The sequence below is a fragment of the Gordionus sp. m RMFG-2023 genome, chromosome 4 (assembly GCF_954871325.1).
Source record: "Gordionus sp. m RMFG-2023 chromosome 4, tfGorSpeb1-WG-v2, whole genome shotgun sequence".
NCBI lineage: Eukaryota > Metazoa > Nematomorpha > Gordioida > Chordodea > Parachordodidae > Gordionus > Gordionus sp. m RMFG-2023.
In genome coordinates, this window is record NC_088778.1 from 21,496,794 (window position 1) to 21,519,774 (window position 22,981).

General features: G+C 25.8%; 1 protein-coding gene across 2 annotated transcripts in view; it reads right to left on the reverse strand.

Annotated features, from left to right (window-relative positions):
- Positions 1 to 7,619: 7,619 nt before the first annotated feature.
- Positions 7,620 to 22,981, reverse strand: part of LOC135929130 (serine/threonine-protein kinase unc-51-like) — a 29,940-nt gene continuing 14,578 nt past the window's right edge. Inside the window, exons 10-27 of one of the 2 annotated variants that reach the window (XM_065465645.1) lie at positions 19,282 to 19,423; positions 19,048 to 19,095; positions 18,434 to 18,624; positions 16,394 to 16,516; positions 15,217 to 15,474; positions 14,967 to 15,027; positions 14,720 to 14,759; positions 14,308 to 14,539; positions 13,888 to 14,044; positions 13,199 to 13,360; positions 12,706 to 12,807; positions 11,996 to 12,132; positions 11,449 to 11,586; positions 11,117 to 11,279; positions 10,704 to 10,891; positions 10,460 to 10,504; positions 10,302 to 10,401; positions 7,620 to 7,995 (exon numbers count right to left, since the gene is read on the reverse strand). In XM_065465645.1, the coding sequence (XP_065321717.1) occupies positions 7,910 to 7,995; positions 10,302 to 10,401; positions 10,460 to 10,504; positions 10,704 to 10,891; positions 11,117 to 11,279; positions 11,449 to 11,586; positions 11,996 to 12,132; positions 12,706 to 12,807; positions 13,199 to 13,360; positions 13,888 to 14,044; positions 14,308 to 14,539; positions 14,720 to 14,759; positions 14,967 to 15,027; positions 15,217 to 15,474; positions 16,394 to 16,516; positions 18,434 to 18,624; positions 19,048 to 19,095; positions 19,282 to 19,423 (2,373 nt within the window). In that variant the 3' untranslated portion in view covers positions 7,620 to 7,909. The remainder of the gene's footprint in view (positions 7,996 to 10,301; positions 10,402 to 10,459; positions 10,505 to 10,703; positions 10,892 to 11,116; positions 11,280 to 11,448; positions 11,587 to 11,995; positions 12,133 to 12,705; positions 12,808 to 13,198; positions 13,361 to 13,887; positions 14,045 to 14,307; positions 14,540 to 14,719; positions 14,760 to 14,966; positions 15,028 to 15,216; positions 15,475 to 16,393; positions 16,517 to 18,433; positions 18,625 to 19,047; positions 19,096 to 19,281; positions 19,424 to 22,981) is intronic. The other variant, XM_065465646.1, reaches the window with a different exon arrangement.

The window sequence follows — 22,981 nt, forward strand, 5'->3', positions numbered from 1 at the left end:
ACAAAGTCCGGCTAAACGTTAATCTATGACCCGAAAATAATACGAGGCAACACACCTATAAATTTCTCCCTATGAATATCCTGGATATGCCTATAATATGAAATAAACTTACACTTAAAATATATCTCAATTTTACAAAATTAATTAAATTTTAAATGTTGATATTTGCTAAATGAAAAGGATATCTCATCGATATCATCTATAAACTAATTATGCAGACACATGTCCGTGTTCCGAATTAATATGTAAAAATATATTTTTCAATTTTATCCTAAAATATAAATTTTCAAGTACTTATTTCATAACACATTAAAATAGCTATTAAACAATTCAAAATAATATTGTATAAATATGTATAACAAATCAGATCGTCGAAATTAAATACAATTTTTATGAAAATAATTTACCCATTCGTTAAGTATAAAGATGTGCCCCAGAATTTTAAAATAAATTTATATAGAGGAAACGTGTCGGTTGAAAAATGTCGGCATATTCAAAAATGGTTTATTTATAATTACAAATAATTTATTGAAACTTTATTAAGTATTATATAAAATATATAATATTTTTGGAAACTAAAACAAATAAGACCGGGTTGATTACTCTTAATCAAAAATGATGGGGAATGAGAATTTTCTCCTTACTTTTATGATAATTGTTACCTGTTTTTTGAAAATAATATCCTTATTCTTTTTATCTTTACCCCCCCCCCCCCTTTTTCAGGCCAGGTTCAATTCATTAAAACTTAGTGTAAATACTATGGTTTGAGACAAAATATATTTAAAGCTTTTACTAGATAATATCAATATTATTTGTAAAATATTACTGATCACCTATGCCCAATATTTAAAATTAAAAGAATTCCAAGCAAGGTACAACATAATAATTTTAAAAAATTCTTCCAACCCCAATGAAAAATCATAATTTTGGTAGTTGAGAACTGAAATAAAATATTTAAAAAATCATAATGAATTTAAAAATAGAATCAAAATCAGATTTTATGGGCCTTGAATTTTTGATCAAGCCGAGCCCAGGCCTGCAAAAAATTTGTCTTAGGACAATGTCTGACCCATAGTTAATAATAAAAAAATTCCAAGCGTCCAAGCTGATAATAATTTTGAAAAATCCATAAGTCCAGCCCAATATATTTTTAAAAATATTTTTTAAGCCCAGCCCAACCCATAAAAATCTTATAAAAAAAAATTCTCAATCTGGCCAACCTAAACTAATTTTCAAAATTTTTTCCCAAGCCTGGAGATAGTTAAATCTCTAAAAACCATATCTATTTTTTATTCTTTTAACCTTGCTCACCCCTACTTCAGACCATTACCAACCCATTTAGACTAAGAGTGAAGTGAATACTATTTTTTGAGTAAAAATATATTTAAATTAGCTTTTACCTGTGAGCCATATAAATATTCTGTGTTAAATATTACATCTAAACCTAATATATAATATTAAAAAAATTCCCACGCCAGGTCCAAGCACTTGGGAAAATTTTCTCAAACCCACCAAAGACCATAATAATTTTGGTAGTTGAGAACTGAAATAAAATATATAAAAAGTCATAATGCATTTAAAAATACAATTAGAATATGAAAGTTGTATGGGCCTTGGTTTTTTTTATCAGGCATAGCCATATCTTCAAAAAGAAATTTTTCAAACTAATTCCAAATAAATGATTTATTACTTAAGTACAAAATATAAAATAAAATTTAAGACATACTTCAATCATAGACAATTTATTTATAAGTTAAACAAAAAGATTATACATTTAATCAAAAATATTATTATAAGTTATATGAATAACATACATTCAACAATTATGAAGTGAGAAAATATACAGAATTATGGAATGCATGTAGAAAGGCCAAATCTTCAGAAAAGATAAGAGATATTCAGTTGAAAGTTCCATACATAACATGGAATATCATATACGATAACCAATATGTTAATAAATGGCAAAATTTTAAAAATATCATATGCTAACGGCAATTGAGTTGTATTAAATAACAAAACCAAAATCTGCTTCCATGATAACAATTCCATTTATCAAGTTGCAAAATTACATTGTTCTCCAGAGTTTTGAGTAAGTTCGCATCTTCTCATGACATGGATCCATTTTTCAATAAGATCTTTATTGTAAGAAAATATATTTGATAATTCAAACATTGATACTGTGAAAATTTAAATATTTATCCTCTGACGAATGGCTAGGCTATATTGTTTAATTTGATAGATTTTCATTTATTGATAATTTATCTAAATCTGAGACATCTTGACCTTGAGCATACAGAAATATTTATTCAATTAAAATCTATAATCACATGATAGAATGGCATAACACTTGGAAGATTTTTATTGGACGAATATTTTTTAAAAGAATACTATTGGCTAAATTTGCTGTGATTTTTATATATATTATAGTTGAATATAATTTTCAGGTTAATAATTGTCATCAGTAGCAGTTAGCTATAAAATAAAATGCTATTTAGCTTGGGACCACTTATAGTTTATGAATCTGCTTTACTTTTGTTAATATTTATCTATTTTATTCCGATACCAGAGTAAAAACTGCAAAAACCCTGGTAAAATAATAATAAACATTTTATTTCATTGTACTTTTAAGTATCATATAGAAAATAGTAGTGTATATTTTAGCGTCAATGTGTTATTTTTTAAATTTAGATCGTTTTTTTTAATTTTAAAAATATGATTTTACCTTAAGTGTATTCCAGCATGTTTAGAATACCTATCTTAGGAATTGTAGAGAATTTTGTTATTACTTTTGAGTATTTATAATTTATATGGAAAATCTATGGAAAAACTAATATGAATTATGAGTTTGACTCTTTACTATATGGCTATCATTTTCTATAAAAAAGGTTTTATAAATCATTTATGTTGATATCTGGTATTTGAAATTGGATCATATTATAAATAACTTATTTATTTTTTGTAAATTTAGTATTTTATTTGGAGTAGATTTAGTATAATAATTTTTTATAGAAAATATTTGGAATTTTAATTCTTTTTCACTGAAATTTCCTTCTATAAGAATAAATCTGGAGTATGGCTTAGATGCAGTGAATGGTTAATATTTATGTTAGGTATCTGTATTTATCATCAAAATACAAATTTGAACTAGTCAAGATTTGTTATATGTATTTTATAATTAAAATAAAATACAAACTGGCAAACCCCAACTCTTAAAATAAGCTCATCGTTGTTATTGCTTTTTATGTACAAATTGTCCAGCCCACTGTTATAATTTTTAAATTTGTATGGTCCGGCTTGCAGACCAGGGGTTTTGTAAATATCTTACAGGGAGTATGAAATATATATTATATCGAAATTTGAGCATTCTAACGCAAGGTTGATTTATTATAGGTAGTAATATAGATTTTATCAAAATTTGCATGCCTCATCACAGACCTTGCAATCTGATAGGGATTTGAAAATACATATTATATCGATATTTAGCAATCTAACGAAAATTTCATTTCTTATATTGGGGATTAATAAATAGTTTTTATCAAAGTTTGCATGACCTGCCCCACGGGTGCAGATATCATATAGGGAGTATTCTTATATTGTTGATTGATAAATATATTTTACAAAAAGTGTTCACCGAACAAAAGAAACCAATATTTAAGTGATATTAATTTACCTTCTTGAATAATAAACTCCAATCTCATGAATGGAAATTTTCAGAATGCATTAAGTTTAATAAGATGATAAGCTTCGAACAAACTCATGACCCAGCTGAAAACGAGTAACCTTAGGAATAAGCAGCGTCTACATAAGAGGATTTTCACTGGATAAAAACCCCCTCAAAAATCTATGACTACCCCCCCCCCCTCAAAAATCCCCGCATGTTTTCCATTATTAATTACACCTTTTTAATTATACTGGTACTCCCTTCATAAATTTTAAAAATAATAACTTAAATTATTTTAGCTCTACAAAGAGTTATTTTTTAGATCATATATTCAAAACTCCCTAATTTTTAATGAATTCATTATTATAGCATTTTGTCATAAATATGAGTTTGCTGAGAATGTCTAACCCTTTTAAATTACATTTAAAAGGATAGCGGAAAGTTTTATTTTGAAAATAATGTCAATTTGATTTCCTCGCAATATATATTGGATTGATGATCAGCAATATCATTGTATTATAATAGGTTTATAATAAAAGTATTAATTTTTACAGCAATATATTTTGTCCTATTTCATCTGAAAATTTATTAGATAATCCCCCAATAAATTTATCCTACCCCTTTTAAAGGTGCCTATACCTACTCAATAAAAATTTGATTCAAACTGTTCCTAGCCCCCCCCCCCCTCCCCCATTCATGTAGACGCTGAGAATTGACAAAATCTATAATTATACTCAAAATAAAATTGGCAGAACAATCAAAGCCATAATTGAAAAACGCCTATTTAAAGCAGGGAGATACTTCAAATTAGAAGTCTGCAATGCGCGGGTTTTAAGCCCATAAGCCCCCCCCCCTCGTCCTATATTTTTAAAAAATATAACCCGCCCGCCCTTTAATATAAAATCTTTACCCATCCGCCCTTTATTTATAAGAAAATACGCCTCCCATTATATATAAGCTCATTCTTTCATTCTTTTTAAGCATTTAATAAAAAAAATAATTTAATTACAGCGCTACATCCCTACAAAAAGTTTTATAATATAGGAAAATGCTATATAAAGCAAAGAATATATTCCATTTAAATTTCGGATTAAGAAATTTATTTGATCTAATAAAATATTTTTGTAATATAAAATTAATATTTACTGTTACTAAAACCTTCCAGCAACGCTAATTTCTCGTTCAGAAAAGCACTTGTTGCTGGAATTGCCAATATTTTTCTAGCTAATCTTGATAGCTTTGATAAATCCTTTTCTTATCGTTTATCAAACTAGGATATCAGTTTGAAGTATATCCTCTACTCAAGTGAGATATTTAAATAAAAAGTGAAACCATTAATAATAAATAAAAAAAAGTAATTTAAATTAATTGTTTATAAATTCGTTACTTTAGGATTTAAATTTGCTGTCAATAGGTAATGCTCTCCCCTGTAACAGCCATATCTTCCCTCTTGTTGTATTTTAATTTTGACGTGGATGCTATCTAATTTAAACATTGCGATTATAATTTAATTATCGTTAATTGAATATGCTTTAAGAAAACGGGTAAAATCAGATTTTCTATTCTTTCGTTCAAATCAAATCCAACATGTTTTTTATCAAATTAATTATTTCTGACAACATCTTCAGTTATAGGTAGGCCTACAAAAAAACGAATCGAATAATACTATTGCGCTATTCGTATTCGTACGAATAATAAAATCATTATTCGTTTCGATTCGAAATTTTTCTAAAGCTTATAAAATATTTTGCAAAAAAAATTTTACAGATGTTTAAAGATGACACTTTTAAGGATTCTCTAAACTAATTGTCATTTTTGCATATAAAATATAACAAAATTTTAGAAAGTATTTTATTATGATTTTATTTATTAAAAATACTTTAGTAGGATAAATTTCCTTTATTTAATTATTAATATAATTTTTAGAGGTGATTATGACAATGTAATAGAGGATGAAGATATTATAATGCACTATCTGAATTAGATTGTCTTTAAAATTTGCCAAAAATAAGGTTACTAAATGGGAAAAGGATTTTCCTAATCAAATAATAAGAACTAGTCAAAAAAATTTAGTTATTTATCTGCCAGGAACTCGAGAATATGGGAAAGAGGCACACTCTATAAAAATGTTTTGACTTGTTCATAACATCAAAAATGATTAAAGAGAAACAATCAAAATAAAATAATTATATTTTACTTTGAAGCATTTCCTTTTCTTCCATTAAACTTTTTCAGCAAATATAACTTGTTATGATTTGATATTTGATAATAGGAAATAAAATAAAACGAAATGATATCCACTAGGAAAATTTAATTACTTCTTTTTATTTTACTTGCAATAAATGCGAATAATTACGAATATTTATATATAAATAATTTTCCTCATTATTCATATTCGAAATTTCGAATCGAATAATTGTGTTATTCGTATTCGTAAAATACGAATCGAATATCAAATAATTCGTTTTAGGCCCAGAGGTAATTTGGTATTAAAAGAAATTTCAGGCAGCAAATTTTTTTAAATGCTAACGATATAAAATAACAAATAAAAGTTGTAAAGTTTTTAACCCGCCCGCCAGCAGTTTAAATATTTCTCTTAAACCGCCCATTTTTTAAAAAATTTAGGCGAGCGGGCTAAAAACCCGCCCAATGCAGACATCTACTTCAAATATAAGCCAAAATGGGAGATATTTTATTTTTTTAAATGTTAGAGCATACAAGGTGGTCTGTCCGGCTTCTATTAACCTTACAACAAATTTTAGGATCGAACACTACACGACCTGACAGATCTTGAATTCATATTTCTCAAGAAAATAATTAAATTTAGATTTTTTTGAATAATGTGCAAATTTACGGAATTTGAGCGATAGTTAATTCAAGTATATGGCTTTTTCAAGCGAGTAAGTTGTTAACAAATTGGCAACATTTTGTAAGTAAGAATTATCTAAAAATCATGTTTCATATATGCTAAAAGAGGAAAAAAGAAATAATTTTTCATTATTTTAATTTAATCTTATATCATGCAATGCAATTATAAAATCTATTCTGAATTTCAAGGGGAGTGGGGTCAATAGGTTTTATGTAACTGTTAAAATAAGGTTGCATCAATGAGATTGAAAAATTTACCCTAAGAATCCATTACTGCTAGTAGATTAGACGGGTATAAGGATCCTTACCTTACATTAATTTAATATTAATGACTATTTTGGATATAAAAATTTCATTGATAAAACGAAGCAGTGAAAGGACTTCAAAGTATATCTATATAGATTAAAGACAAAAAAAACAATTTAATAATTTTCCACCGTGAAAGGATTTTTTTACGAAACAACGATATATTGTTATCTTCTTCCGCACCGGTGGAAAACTTATTTAATTTGGTCTCTAACCAAAAAAAATTGACGAAATGTTTGAAAAAAATAAATGCTTTAAATTTTTTTCGTTATAAACATTATATATAGTATTTTAGATTAATAAAGGATATAAAATTAATATGTTTCAACTGTTTATATATTTATTCGACCTCTAATGTTTGTCGAAAAGATAAAGCATTTTAAAAAATGTTTTATAATATTGTTATTGTGTAAATGATGGGTTTAATAATACATATTAGATGCTATATATTTTTATACAGGCCGTTGAAACTAACCTAGCCTCTAAGAATGTAAGATAAAAAATAATTAAAACCCTTAACTGATAATTTTTAATTAATAAATGTTTGAAGTAACAGTAGCTAGAAATTGCTATATTTTTACTTCAGCGATGTCCATCTTTGAGAGTATAAGTCCAAGTGAAAATAAGCAATTTAATAGTATCATTCAGCGATTTTGATACCAAAATAAAATGTTATTATATTGATTATTTTAAAATTTTTTTATAAATACAGATATTAAAATATAAATAATTTATAAAATAAATATAAGCAGTTTTATAAAATACGATATATATATATATATATATAATAAATGTTCGCATCTTACTGCCAGTATAAATTAAGTGAAAAATGTATATACATAAAGATTGCCACTAGTAAATTTTTATATATTAAGATACATTACTTTAGTTGTATAGATAAATTTATGACAAAGCTAATATTAATAATAATTACTAATTAAAAGGTTCTAAAAATAATTCTATTAAATATTTAATTGAACAAGATAAATATAAGGGGGGAAAATGGGACACATACCGTTATAAATCGTAATAATTATTGATTTTATAATTTTGCAATATGAAATCCTCAAATCATTAAAAACAATTAATTTCGTTAGGGTTTAAAGGAACGTGCGCACGTAGGCTGATGTTCAATAGACGGTTTTCTACGCTATTTTTTACTTTAAAAAAATAATAAATAAATATAAAAAATTATGGTATGTTTTTAGAGAGTAATCTATCCTAAATAAACCCTGAATTTATTATTGGAACTTTCAAATCCAATTACGGAGATTGTCTTAATAATAATAATATAGTTTATTTCACATAAATAGCAAAGTGTTGGTAAAGTACGGTAACTAACATTTTTTTTTCTAAATAGAACTTTTTGAAATGTAATAACAAAAGTAGTGAGTTACTTTTAAATATGTTAAATATTTATACATATCTCCTTCATAATATATTTTTAAAATTAACATTTTATTTATCTAAAAAGAATGATTGTATATATATTTTCATAATTTCGAACATATCAAATATTATTTGGTTTGTTGTATCTAAGACATAGCAAGAAGAAATAGAACTTTTCACGGAGGATCTATTTTAAAAAAAATTATTCAGACCGAGCTGGCCCTCGGCAAATTCTTAAATTGTTATAGGAAGGCCAATATTTCTTTTATCCCTCTAGCGTTTATGGGTTTAATAAATTTAAATATGTTCTATAATATATAGTCGGTCTAGATTGGAGTGTTCCACTTGCGCAATTGTTTAAAATGAGAAAATCAACATTAAAGTTTAAAATAAAATATAAGAAAAAGTTATTGATCAATTTTGACAATAACTTTGGCAAAAATTAATATTTTTTAATCTAGTTTTTATTTTCTTCTAACTCAAAAATTTTGAAAATGTCGAGTGGAGCACTCCAATTCTAGACCGACGATATATAAAAGCCGTGTCACAACGTAAATCAAATTTAGCCAATAGTATTCTTTTAAAAAATATTCGTCCAATAAAAATCATGATAGCTTATTTGGTCCAATGATAATATCATACCAAATTCAAACATTCATGCGCTTACTTTCAATTCACATATCATAAACATCTTCTTATAGGCCGTGACTAGAACTAACGCCCGTGATATTTAGAAAACTATACTAGAACTAATACCCGTGAAATTTAGTATACTAGAACTAACATGCCATGATTATTAATAACATTTTATCATTCATTTTCACATGAAAACCTGCTATATTTAAAATATTTTAATGTTTCTATTTTTTGATAAATAAAAATAAATTGAATAAGGAGTTAGACAAAGTAATAATTTTTTTAACTTACCTTATTTTAAAATTTTAAAAAATAGCAACTTGCCAAAGTAAGCAGTTAGACCCAGTAGATATCTTGTTACAAAATACTTTTAAAGTAATAATTTTTCTTAACTTCCTTTATTGATTGTATAAAATTTACCTTAATTTTATTTATGATAATATTTGAAATAAAATTAAGATAAAATAAATTTAAGAAATTTATTAGAGGGATTAGGAAAATAACTAATGTACTATAATATATAAAAAAAGTTAAATTATAGCATGATGAAAAGAAAGATAAGAAAATTTGTAATTTCGACCTTAATTTTATTTACGGTATATTTGAAATAAAATTAAGATAACATAAGTTTAAGAAACTTATTAGAGGGATTATGAAAATAACTATTGTACTATAATATATGAAAAACAAGTTAAATTATAGCGGAGGGATTAAGAAAATAACTAATGTACTATAATAATATACGAAAAGCAAGTTAAATTATAGCATGTGTATTTTTAAAGATTTCAATGATACTCAAGAAAGCTTCATATGATAACCCACGCTTAACAATTGAAACACTAATAATCAACATTATTTTTAACTAACTGATAGCTAGTCAAGAATAACGGGTTTTCAGAATATTTTCCTTATTCAATGAAGGATAAATATTAAATTTCACCTTTATTTGATGATGGGAATCAGAAATTGCTAAGCACGAATATTTAAAAAAATATTATTATAGGCCTGGCATATGTTTATAATATAGCCCAGGCCTGCAGGTATCTTATTTGTTTTAATTACCAAAATATTAAATTGTATGTATAATTTTTAGCAGGTCTCAGATTTATTTTATTTATAAAAGTACTAAATTGTAATTATAATTTATTATTTATTTTAGATAGATATTCCTACACAACAATCATTGGTTCAACACTAAGTGCCAATGTTGTGATTTTCTAAATTTTTCTTTGGAAAAACCCTTTGATGGAAGATTCATGAATTGCTGTCATAAGGGTTAATAAGATCCATTAATCAGATATATTCCTTTTTAAAAGACCTTTTATCAAATCCTAACAATGAATTTCATTCAATTCATCCATCATTGAATAAAGGAGAAAATCCTGATTCCCCGTCCGAGGATATATTATATTTTTTAAAAAGGTAAATCGAATCAATTTACGGGTTTTTAAAATCCTTTCATCATCGGAGTCGGGATTATCCATAATTTGCTGGTGCAATGTATGTAGCAAAATGTGAGCTTTGTGATATTTTTCGAAGCACTATAAAAAAAAAAGGATGAATTATATATTTTTATTGATTATTATATATTTTATTAACTTCATGAGATTCTCCGAATAATTCATCCAATACCGCCGCTTGACACTAATTTTTTTAAAAAGTATCGTATATAATAAAGAATTTGAGATAAAAGCACTTTCTAAAATTTTTGCATATAAGAAGCTATTTAAAATGCACGAAAATGATAATTTTAATATCTTGAAATTAAAAAAAATCTCCATTTGTATTAATCCAATAAAAAATTTTAAGGGAAAGGAAAGATATTAAAGGTGAAATGTTATACCAAGTGAACACAATACTCATAAATCAAATTTTCGGCTGGCATCAACGAAGACACAATTTTTTCACCATTTTCGCAATTATGAAAAAGTAGCGTATCTTTTTTAATCTTGTATTTACGATTGATAACTTCTATAGATTGTTCACACATGAGCAAAGAGTCGTGATAAAAACGGTGCATGGAAAGTATAACTATATATGTAAAATTAAATTTTACCTTAATTGATTATTTTATAATTTACAAAGGATATGTAACATTATTTTTTTATATATATCATTCCCACACATCTTATATAATATGAAAAAATAATTTAATAAAATATCAAGGTTTGCTCTTACTTTAAAACGGAGATATAACAAAATATATAAAAATTTGTGTTATAAATTATGGTCGATGAAATATTATATAAAAAAAACCTGATCGAACGGCATTTGATGATTGTAACCGTTTGGAAGCCATCTCTTGAGACGCGACATCTAACGAAGCGCTTAAAATTTGCAAAACGTGGATATACAAAGTCACTATTTCAAGATCCATCTTAAATACATCGTCTTCGTTACAATCCTTTTTGGTTTCTCTCTTTATAGAAAAGAAAAAAAATTAAGAACCTATACTGAGATACTGATAAAGAAATATTAAATTAGTTTTTAAACCAAAAAATGCATTAAAGATAAACGAAAAAATTATACACTTTAAAAACGGCAACAAGCATTATGATATGGGAATAAAAAAACATAAAGTGACTCACTGAATTATTTTGCTGAGGTTGAATATCGGACATCAGATACTCACTGAAAGGAGATTTCTTAAAGACTATAATTTCCATGATACATTCCACCAACACGTGCACGAAATTCAATTTGGCCAATATTTCGTTGTGCTCTTTCTAACGAATGAAAAGAATTTTTTAAATTTAATTTATTGTAGTATGAAAACTGATCAACTTTTTAATTTAAAATTATGCTGGTAAAATTTATTTTCAAAAAATATAGCATTTCTATGTTTAATGCATAATAAAGGGACCTGGAACGATCGCCCATTTCTAGGAGGAAGGCAAGAGGCAAAACGGTAAATTTTGAAAAGCAAAATATATCTATAAAACTTAAATCATATTGTCATTTTATTTGAATGTCAACCAACGACACTAATGATTTATTAATCATAGTATATTTAAATTATTATCGCCCATTTTTAGGCAAAAATGTCTCCGTCTTTATGGTTTTCGATCATATAGTCTTTTAAATATTATATTAATAAAAACGAAATCCGTTTCTATATATATTTTTCATCATTACTTCAAGTAATGTCTCTTCCGATAAATCAGGAGGAAAGCTGTGAAAATATTCAGTGTTACCAGGGATAGCTGATTGTTTTTGAAATAAAAATCCGTTGTCAACATTAAAATTATTTATTCCATTGTCCATATTGTTATCTTGATAATTTATTAGTTTTATATTTAAAATAAAAAAAATCAGTTTTATATTTAAAATAAAAAAAATCAGTTTTATAAATAAATAGTAGATACCTTGCAAGTTAAGGTATATATTTTCAAGGCTGGCACAGATTTAAATTATTTTTTCTGTTTTATAGCTAGGCTTAAATTTAAAAAAAAATCTCATGGGCCAGGTTTTCAAAATTTATTTCTAAATAAATTTGAGCCGTATTTTGTTGTAAATGGTTTCAAGGGGAAATTAAAAATATGAGAAGTGAAAGAATGTTTAAATAATCCATCCGGCAATTTTCAATGAATGTTGTCTTTTAAGTTTATTTTTTAAAAATCCCAAGTTTATTACATTTTTAATTTTAAACCTGGCTCAGCCGTGTTTGCATTTTTAAAATTCTTTTTAAGCACACCAAGGTTTTCTTTTAGATCACATCATTTTAAGGCCAAAGGCTCTGGGCAGCAAATAGAAAATTTAACGATTAATAAAACTTTCATTATAGATATAAATACAATTTATAAAACTAAACAAGATAAATTATATTTTAACATAAAAAAATTTACTTTGATAGGTTAAAACGAAATCGGGGACGGTATTTGATCTTATTGAATGCAATTGATTATTATTGGTAAAGGGCATATTGGGAGAAGAATTTGGTGCATACTCTGTTATTTTATTTTTAAAAAATTAAAAGGTCTATCAATTTAAAACATATTTTATCGTGTTTAATTGAAGTTTGTACCAATTTCTGTTCATAATTGGAAAGAAGTTATCTTATTATGGTAATTTTTTTATATTAAATTTTTGACAATGTAAAGTTTACTATTAAAAAATCATATTGATTTAAACTCTTTTAATGTTATATTAATTTAATACTCTATTTTGAGATCTTCTCAAATAAACATATATAAAATGAATAAAATTAAAAGAAAAAAAATTGAGTCTGAAAAACAAAATGAGTAATTATGATGAGTATTATTTGAATGGGGCATTATAAAATACTATATTTATTTTTATAATATTGAGTACATAAGTTAATTGAATTTTAAAAAAAACTTGTTAAGGAGTTAGGTGGTGTAAATGAAGAATGATATTTGTGGGTGGCAGAGCTATTTTGAGGTGCATAAATATATTGATTCACATGATTAAAAGTGACTTTAGGAGAGGTTGTTCTAATATGATTATTACCATAGGGCGGCATACAATTACTAAATTGAACTGAATTAATCATTTTAAAAAAACAATTATAAATAAAAAGTGATTTTATTAATGAATGAGTAACTGGCCTTCCTATTTATTATTTCCGGAGACATGCAGGCTCGGATCCGGGCCTGTTCTAAATTTAAAAATAAACCTAGGTCAGGTCGAAAAAAAAATTTTTTTTTATATAAAACCGGCGAGGCCAATTTTAAAAAAATAAATTATATTATATATATTACAAAATAATTAGTTGAAAAATTACATAATGAGCGTTTAATATTCATTTACTTACTGCTCATATTTTTAATTTCCTTTTTTGAAACATTATTCAAATTAAACAAGATTTTAAAAATTTCGGGCTGGATTATAAAATAATAAAAATTTGGACACTGGGCAGGGAGAAGAAAATTTTAAAATCCAGGCCAGGCGTAAAAATTTTGATTTCTGTATATCTCTAATTATTATTAAAAGTAATGAGTAAATTGATGCATTAAGATGCAAATATACAGAGTGGCAATAACAATAAATTATTGTGTATTTTATACGTGATGGTAAAGAAAGTGATGATATTTTCAAGGAGCAATTATTGAAAGAGTTCGCGCAAGTGGGAGGTGTGGATGGAACTTGAGAAGAAATTTCATTATTACCAGTAGTTTTTTTCAAAGTCTTTAGTCCAGCATCTTTTTCAAAAGGATCGGAAATCTATGCAGAGAAATTAATTTTTAAAAAAATGGATTGCCTTTTTATTTATGTTTCTCGATAATAATATTAATTAAATTATGTAGTAATCAATCAACACTGAAAAATTCAAATGTTTTTTTAAAATAAATATAATAAAAATGCTATATAACATTCGAAATTATCATAATTAGTAAGTCAACACCAGATATTAATTAAAAAATTATATTGTAACCTATCATATTTCTAAATAAATAAAATGAAGAAAATATATTCAATGTTTAAACCTTATCTAAATGTGCATTATCCTGCCTATTTTTCATTTCAATTGCTTTTTCGAAAGATATAGCCCGGGAAATAACTGGTATAGGTTCAGAAATTAATTTTTTTGCGTGTGTTAAAGCTTGTTTTTTTATCAATACGTCCTTACTTTCTTCCGTGTAATTTTTAGTATTTTTGTCATGACCTTTTATGACTGAATCTTCGACAATCGCGCAATTATTAGAAGGTAAAGAAGTTCTAAATAAAATGATGAGAGAAAAAAGAGGTAAAAAAGAGGTAAAAAAAAGAAAACACAATATCAATTTAAAAATTGTAATAAGATTTTAAATGGTAAATTGAATTATAAAATCATATATTTTGAGAATTGGATGTTAAAATTTATTAAATAAAAATATATAAACAAGTTTAATGTTTTACTTAACGTTTGTCTTTGTGGCCTTATTGATGAGATTGGTGGCTTAAATAATTAAAAATAAAAGTGATTAATAAGAATCAAATTTAATCTGTTGATTCCTTTTCTAGTTTATTTGGAGAAGGTTTAAATGTATTATTTATATAAATAATGATCATTAAAAAGCGATATGTAATTGTAAAAATGCTCTCCAAATATAAATAAATCGTGTAAAAAGAAAAGAAGAAATTCCGATGATAATTATAAATTTACCATTATGGCTAGGTATACCGTTAGAATCGGATACTACAACGTAATCTCTCAAAAGCTTATCCTAATATAATAAATAGGATATTTTGTTTAAGTTTTTATAAATGCAAAAAATCGAATACTTGAAGAAGAACAAATGTAAATTATCTGGAGCTAATAGATTATATTATATTAAATTTAAGTATATAAGAAGATTTTCATTTTAAAGATAAATAAATAAATCTTATTACATTATTTATTAGTAATAATATACTTCATAAAACTGGTTAGGAGAATCATTGAGAACGCGTTGTTTAGGATATGATTTTAAAAGATTTGTGGTCACTTCCTCTGATGGAATTTTGCTCCTTTCACATTTCGAGAAATTTTGAAAAAGATTATCGTTGCAATTTTTAACACGTTGACCGCTTGCATTGAATTGATGGTAATTAAAATGCTTGCGATCGGGAGAGGCATTTTTAAATTTCGATAAACCTCCATGATCAACTATCTGATGATTGACATATTTTCCCTAGCGATAAAATATTATTTTAAAAAAAATAAAATAATTAAATATAAAATATATTGTCTGTTATAGTCCCTTAGCACCTCTCCTCCCTCCCCTTCGGGCTTTTTAACCTCCAATCGCTCTCTCTTTCAATAGCTCAACTCGATTTTCACCTCCAGGACCTGACACTCACCTATAACAAGACAAAAATTATACCTTCTGTATATAGCCTCCCTAAATTGACTGGTCCAAAATTAAGATGCATACTTTTTAGTTTTAGCGCCTATAAAGTCCCTGACAAGGCTCTCAAGCTCTTCTTAACGAAATAGGATAGTCTTTAAATTTCCTAACCATTTTTCTAAGGCCTATTGCTCATAAATTTCCATGCCGTTAAAGTATTCATTGAACCTCAATAACCCAATATCACTGCTAAGACCTGCTGAATATCTTTCAAAACATTCTTGCGAATAACACTTTTGGCAAGTGGTCATCTTGGATCTAGTGTAACAATATCTTTCCTAACTTTATATTCAAAGCATCGAGTGCCAGAATAACCCCTATATCAGTTAAATCATACTAAAATATGCTTTTCCCCAATCTTGCGTTTAACATTAGGGTGTTTTAAGTTCATTTTCCTACAAAACGAGTTTCTCTTTATTAGGTTATAAAGTGGCTGTTATAATTACAAAACTTTAATGAATTTGATCTTTAATGAATTTGATAATTTGATCTTTATTAGAACTTAATAATAATCAAGTAGAGATAATGTGAATTAATAATAATTGTAAGTCTAATATTAGGCTATGCCTTAGTTAGCGCGGTATATACATAAAACTTTAACACATCTTTTAATAAATAAAAATACTTAGATAGCATCATGCGATAAAAATTAGAATCAAAATAAAGCGAGTAAAAATAACAATTATCTTAATAATAAACTTACATAAGTTTGTTTTTCTTCACATAGAATAGTTTTATCCATAACATTGCTCAAGTGGCGCTTATACGTATTTTCGTTATTCGAATTAGTTTTGTTTGATGAGCTATGAGGGCGATTATTCGAAACCTAAAATTTATTGTTGGTAATTTAGGCTTTCAAAGTCGAATACGGAATAATTTAATTTAGTAAAAAATGCTAAATTTATTTTAAATGATCATTTATCTATATGTTTAACTACGATTCAATGGTCTTATCGAAATACGTAATAATGGTGCATTTTAACTACAGAAGAACTAAATAATTTCACTTGATTTTTTTCTTCTATTAGGCAAAAGATATATTTTTTAAATAGTCTCCTCGTTGACAGGAAATAATTTTTAAGATGTGAAATCATAGTAATTTGATTTATGAATAATTACACTGTGTGACAAATTTCGACTTGATCTTTTGGGAGAAAATAAAATAAACATGTTTTAAGACAGTTTTTTATGCATATTCTAAATCCGCTGTCAGTTTTTTTCTAGCACGTCAGGTTTTTTATTTATTTTAGGTTAAAGTGGCCAAAAAGGTCATTTTTAGCACTTTTTGAAGGTTTATAACTTCTACAACTAAAGAAATATCTTAATTTTTGCAGCAAACCTTCCTTATTATTATTATACATTTTTTTTTATAAAATCCACTCAATTTTTAAACAACCTATATTTTTTAAATTTACCTTTATTTATAAAATCTTTTTTAATATAGCTAACATTTAATATATTTATTTATTGTGGCTTTCGTTCTCTTCGCTTTATAAAAAGCGCGAATATGAAAAATTAAGCGCGAAAAAAAATAATTCTTTTCCTTTCTTCCTACTCGTTATTTGGCATTATTATTTATTGCCCATACTATGGGTTCAAGGTACTCCATTGGAAAATCATATATTTTGATATAAATTGATTAAAAACACAAATATTTTTAAATTCATCTAAAAAAGATAAATATTAATATAAAATATGAAAAAATTACCAATTATTGCATTTTAAATGAATTTTGCTTTAAAAATGCTCAATTCAAAAAGAATACAAATTAAAAAAGTGGGTACAGATATCTGATTTTGGTATAAATTGATCATAAATGCATAAAATATTACTAAATACAACTAAAAAAGATAAATATCACTTTAATTTTGCTTTAAAAATGCTTTATGCAGAGAAAATTCAATAAAAGTGTACAAATTAAAAAGTTCGAAAATATCTGTACCGACTTTTTTAATTTATAGATTTTGGTTGAATTTTCATGGCATAGAGTACTTTTGCAACATAATTAGAATTAATATATAATCTTGAGCATATTTGAACCAAAATTATATAAAATTTATCTTCTAAAGTTAATAATTTTGATAGTGATTTAAATTGAAAACTTAAGACCCCCAAAACGAAATTCTTTACCATTTTCTCAAAAACCAATCGATAAAAAATTATAAAAATTAGTAGATTTATAAAAAAATATAAGTTTAACACTATCACCAATATTCAGGGATTTTTATTCGATACTTTTTAAAATACATCCGTATAAAGACCTAAATTTTACCATTTTTGAGATTTCGAAAAGTTGTCTTTATACGGTAATATTTTTAAAACTTGGCGTGTAGGAAAAATTTGGAAAACGGATTCGAACTCAGCGTCAAATTCTGCACCAAAACTTGTTTTTATTTCTTCTCCCATTTTTCTTGTCACACATTGTTATTGATATATTATTTGCAGCTTTTTAAAATCATTTTATTTAGATTCGATTCTTAAATTAATGTAGTTACTATATTTAATTCTATTAAAAAGTATGAAAAAAAAATATTTTTAAGAATTCTAATTAATATTTAATGAATATATTTAAAAAAATATATGTTTTAATTATAAAAATAGAAGGTATCATTATAAATTAAACTCACTCTTAACTTTAATATTTAAATTTGGTCATCAGTATTATATATAAATATCTCCCAAAAAATATTTTTCTTTCAACAACAAAAAAGGTTAAGACTTTTACAATAAAATATGTGATTACCGGCATAGCATTATTCTTTATAGTTTCGGTTAAAAGATGTTTTTCCCTTGATCGCCTCTCGTTAGCTCTGTAATCGATTTTATCAATAATATGATTGCTAATGTTAATGGTATTGTCAGGACTAGAGCTATTATGAGGGTATTTTCTTCTCGGTTTTGAGGAATTCATGTTAGGGGTTTGAGGAGAAGAGGCTAAGGCAAAATGTAATAACATTATTTATGTTTTTATTTTCTTTTTGAGGTATTACGATTCAAAATAATTCTGGGAATTAAATAAATAATCTTTCTTGTCTAATATCGAATATTAAAGATTGACGAAATATATAAATTAAAATAATTGAATTGTTATCTATATAAATAATTAGTAATTTAATTTTTGAATGTGACTAAGAATATTTTAATTAATATATTCTCCCCCTTTAAAAGATTCTAGGGGAAAAATATGTTGACAGTGTGAAAAATTTTCTATAATAATCAATGGACTTATTAATTTATTTTTCATGAACAATTCCCTCTAAAATAGTAGGAATGAGTCAGATTTTCATAATAAACTTCAAGAATAAAAATTTTTAATAAAATGCACCTTATTTTATTATAAAAAGTAATATTTATTACTTTGTTTAGTAATAGGCAGGTGGAAAAATTTGTCGTTGAAAAACTCGTCTGAAATAAAATAGAATATGAGATTTAAAAGTTAAAAATTTAAAAATATTCAGATATTTTTTTAAAACTCATTCAACTTCTTTCTTACTAATCTCAAAAACATTTATGATCAACTCTATGACTTCATAACCATTTAAGATCAACTCTATGACTTCATAACCATAAAAAATTATGTAAAGTTAAAACCAAATTCCATTCTATCTCTAGCATTTCTCTTGAGTAGTCGCAATAAAAGGGTCTTGAGTTCATGAGAGGTACTGGAAGGAATATTTGGTTTTAAATTGGGCGTTTTTTCGTAATAAGCTTTCAATGCTTGGGGACTTTGAGCCTAGTGGCAAGCATTTATAGAGATATTTATTAAATAATTATATAAAGAGTCACACAATCAAAATCTTAATATCATAAAATATTATAAAGCTGTTATTTATTTTATAGACGCATTTTTAATAATATTAATTAATTTTTTGATAGTAGTAATTGATAGGTGGGCATAATATTAGCAGTGATGTTTTATTTCTGGGTCGACAAGCTATCATTCTAAAAAAAACCTAAAAGGAAACTTGTATTAAATAATGTTATAATGCTGCAATAAATGGACTTAGAATTGTCTAACAAGTCACATTCAGCTAGTGTGTTAAAAGGTTCGATATAGCCGATTTTTAAAAGCGGCTAACTTAAGGTTTTTGCCAAAAAAAAATTACCCAATGGAAGAATTTCGAGGAATAGATAATAATATCTTGGCTGAAATCTTGCTCTAACATTTTTAATCAAGCCGTTTAACAAAACTACATCCATCAATAAACATTGCCCTGTAGGGGATCTCGAACTTTTCTATGATCACCTGATCCCCTAGATTTCTTCTCTATATCCCTAAGTGTTAGGTAGTTAATCGTTACAGGAGGTCTTTACGTAATTTTAAATGAAATGATAAACTTTTGAAGAATAAAAAAAATATACTTATTATCCGTAAAAATTAGTTGCTTTTATATTAAATAAAAATATTGATATTTTTAAGACATTTAATATAAATATCGTATAGGATTGATAAAAATTTTAAGGATCATCACAGCCCTAATTATTTGATTTTATGACAAAATATTAATAATATATTAGATAATATTTCTCCCCTTAATTTTCTGGAGTCAAATTAATTTCATATTTTCACTTGCACCCCCCCCCCCCCGTCAAAACATAATTATTGGTTATATTTATGATATTTTGCATTTCATTATTTTCAGCTTCGTATTTCTAGAATTGAATGACTTTAATTAAAAAAAACTTTGTTTTAATGCAAAAAAAATAAAGTTTTGTTAGTTTTTCTTTTTATATAGAGCAGAGACCTGTGGGATTTAAAATTTTAGGCCTGGTCTGGATTTAAAAAAGAATACATTTTAAGTCATTGAGACATTTTTTATCGAACTTAAAATTTAGTGACCAATAGGTTTGTTAAACTTTAACATATTCTCTGGGAAAATAGGAGAGGGAATATTTCCAAAATTCCCAATTTAAAATTTTTAAAAACTAAGCAAACCTATTCCCATTTGCAGTGTATTGGGTGTTCTACAAAAGGACCAAATTTATTAATTAAATATATAATAGATTCATTGAATAAAATATAAAGAAAGGCTAAAACATTAATAAAAGAAATTAAAGGCAATTCTTTTATTTCTGTAAAACTAAAAGAGAAACAATGTAATAAGCAGGTTGTGCATTTGATCGGTCAAATGAGATACGGTCAATTGACCGATATTTGACCGGTCAAATTCAAATAAATGTTTTTTAAGACAATATTAATTCTGTTGTATATATAATAGTAAAAAATGTATGTATGTTAAATTATTTTCTAAATTCTATAATGAATGTTTCGCTCTTTATGGCAGAGCCTTGTTCTAATTTATATTCAATCTTATCATTTTCTTTAATATTTTTTAATCAATCTTAGGTTATGATATACTCCTACCAATTTTCTGGTTGTCGAGATCTTCAATCGAATTTCTTAGACACTTCACTTAATATTCAATGTGAACAAAGCCATTCCAACAACTTGTGCCCGAAATCTGATTGTTTTTTATGAAAGTTACTGGTTTCCACATATTTTGGCTATTAAATACTCCGCTTTTACTTCTAAAATTTATTATTTCACATAAAATATTTTGAGATCATCTCTTTATGAAGCGACTAATTTTTGTATTATGTCATATGCTTCATCAAACTAAAGATGCTCCCCTTATATTGGGAATCCAATAAATAATCAGCAGTGCAGTGAGAGCACATGTATTTGGATTGCTTTCTTTTTCAAACTTATCTTTAATATTTTTTCTTTAGGTTGGTAAATTATAAAATCATGGACATGATTGTATTATGTGTTTTCTAAATTAAGCATCTCATTTTTTACGTAAGCCAAGGTCAATAAGATAGTTAAATGTTTATCAATAGTTTAAAATTTAAATTTTTTGTCCAAAATATCATTTAATATATTATTGATAATTTCTCTCGGACAAATATCCAACTTCTTCAACAGCTGCTTTCAGTGCTTTCTTGCATATTTATATTTGCTCATTACATTTAATTTATGATACCCATCTTGTTTGGATAATTGTACATAATGTAATATAAATTGGCAATTAGTAATTTTCTCAAACCATGCTTAAGTAAAATTTATATATTTATTTATATATTTAGATCAAACAAATTAATAATGAGAAAAATTCATTTTTTTTTATATTTCAAATTGAAATTCTAATATTTTAATAAGAAAATTCTATATTTTTATATAAAATTATAATTAAATCGATGCCTTTATGATTACAAATATATTTTAAAATAATTTGTAAACAAATTAGATTGATAAATATGCTTTAAATACATATTAGTTCATTAAATAAATATAGTTATTCACCAATAACATTTTAGAGTATTTGACCGTATTTGACCAGGTCAAATACTCCTTGTCAATTGACCGACTTGCCAACCCTGGTAATAAGTATCCAACACTTATGGAATGATGCAATAATAATGATAAAGAGTTTAGTTAAAAATCAAAAAATTTTACAAGAAATGGTAATCCATAATATTATTATTTTACCCAAATTCTGAGTGATGATAATTTTGGGGGAAAAAATAAAGAAGATCTTAGAAATTATTGAACCAATATATGTTGAAATATTACTACTTGAATCTGACAAAGCAACATTTCTGAAGTACCTGGATATTTAATATTAAAAAATCTGTTTAAAGATAAATCATTTATTCAAAAGAGAAAAGAATTCTGTTGCAAAAAAATCCTGCATATCTATTGGTTGCCTGATATATGGAGGATAACCTTGATGATATTGAGATTGATCATGGGATCTCAATAATAAGACATCTTTCTGATTTTTTAAAATTAGATGCTAATTTGATTTTAGAAACTTAAGCGAATATCGAGCCAAAGGTGGTTTTTTAAGGATACTTTGGAATTTGGGATAGGGTGAGATATTTTAATCAAATAACATGGTGGAAAGAGCTCTGTACAATAAAATCGTTATCTATAATTGTCCAAAGAATTTTATCAATACATCCTACTAGTGCTTCATCAGAACGTATATGGTCAATCTAGTGGCCCCTGGGGGGTACTTAAAATTTATTCAATTTTTGTTTTACCACACCCATTAGATTTCTTGTCTTATAAAATTATTTTTCCAATTTTACAATGTGCCCAAAAATATCAATCAAAAAAATAAAAATGTTTAATTAACATAATATAAGCGATGATAAATGAACAAACCATATAAGAAAAAGCCATGGTGGGCAAAATTTTAACGAAAAGAAAAGCTTTGCGATATATAAAAAAAAGCTTTGAAATAGTGGCGTTTAAAGACATTATTAGAATGGAACCTGTCCATTT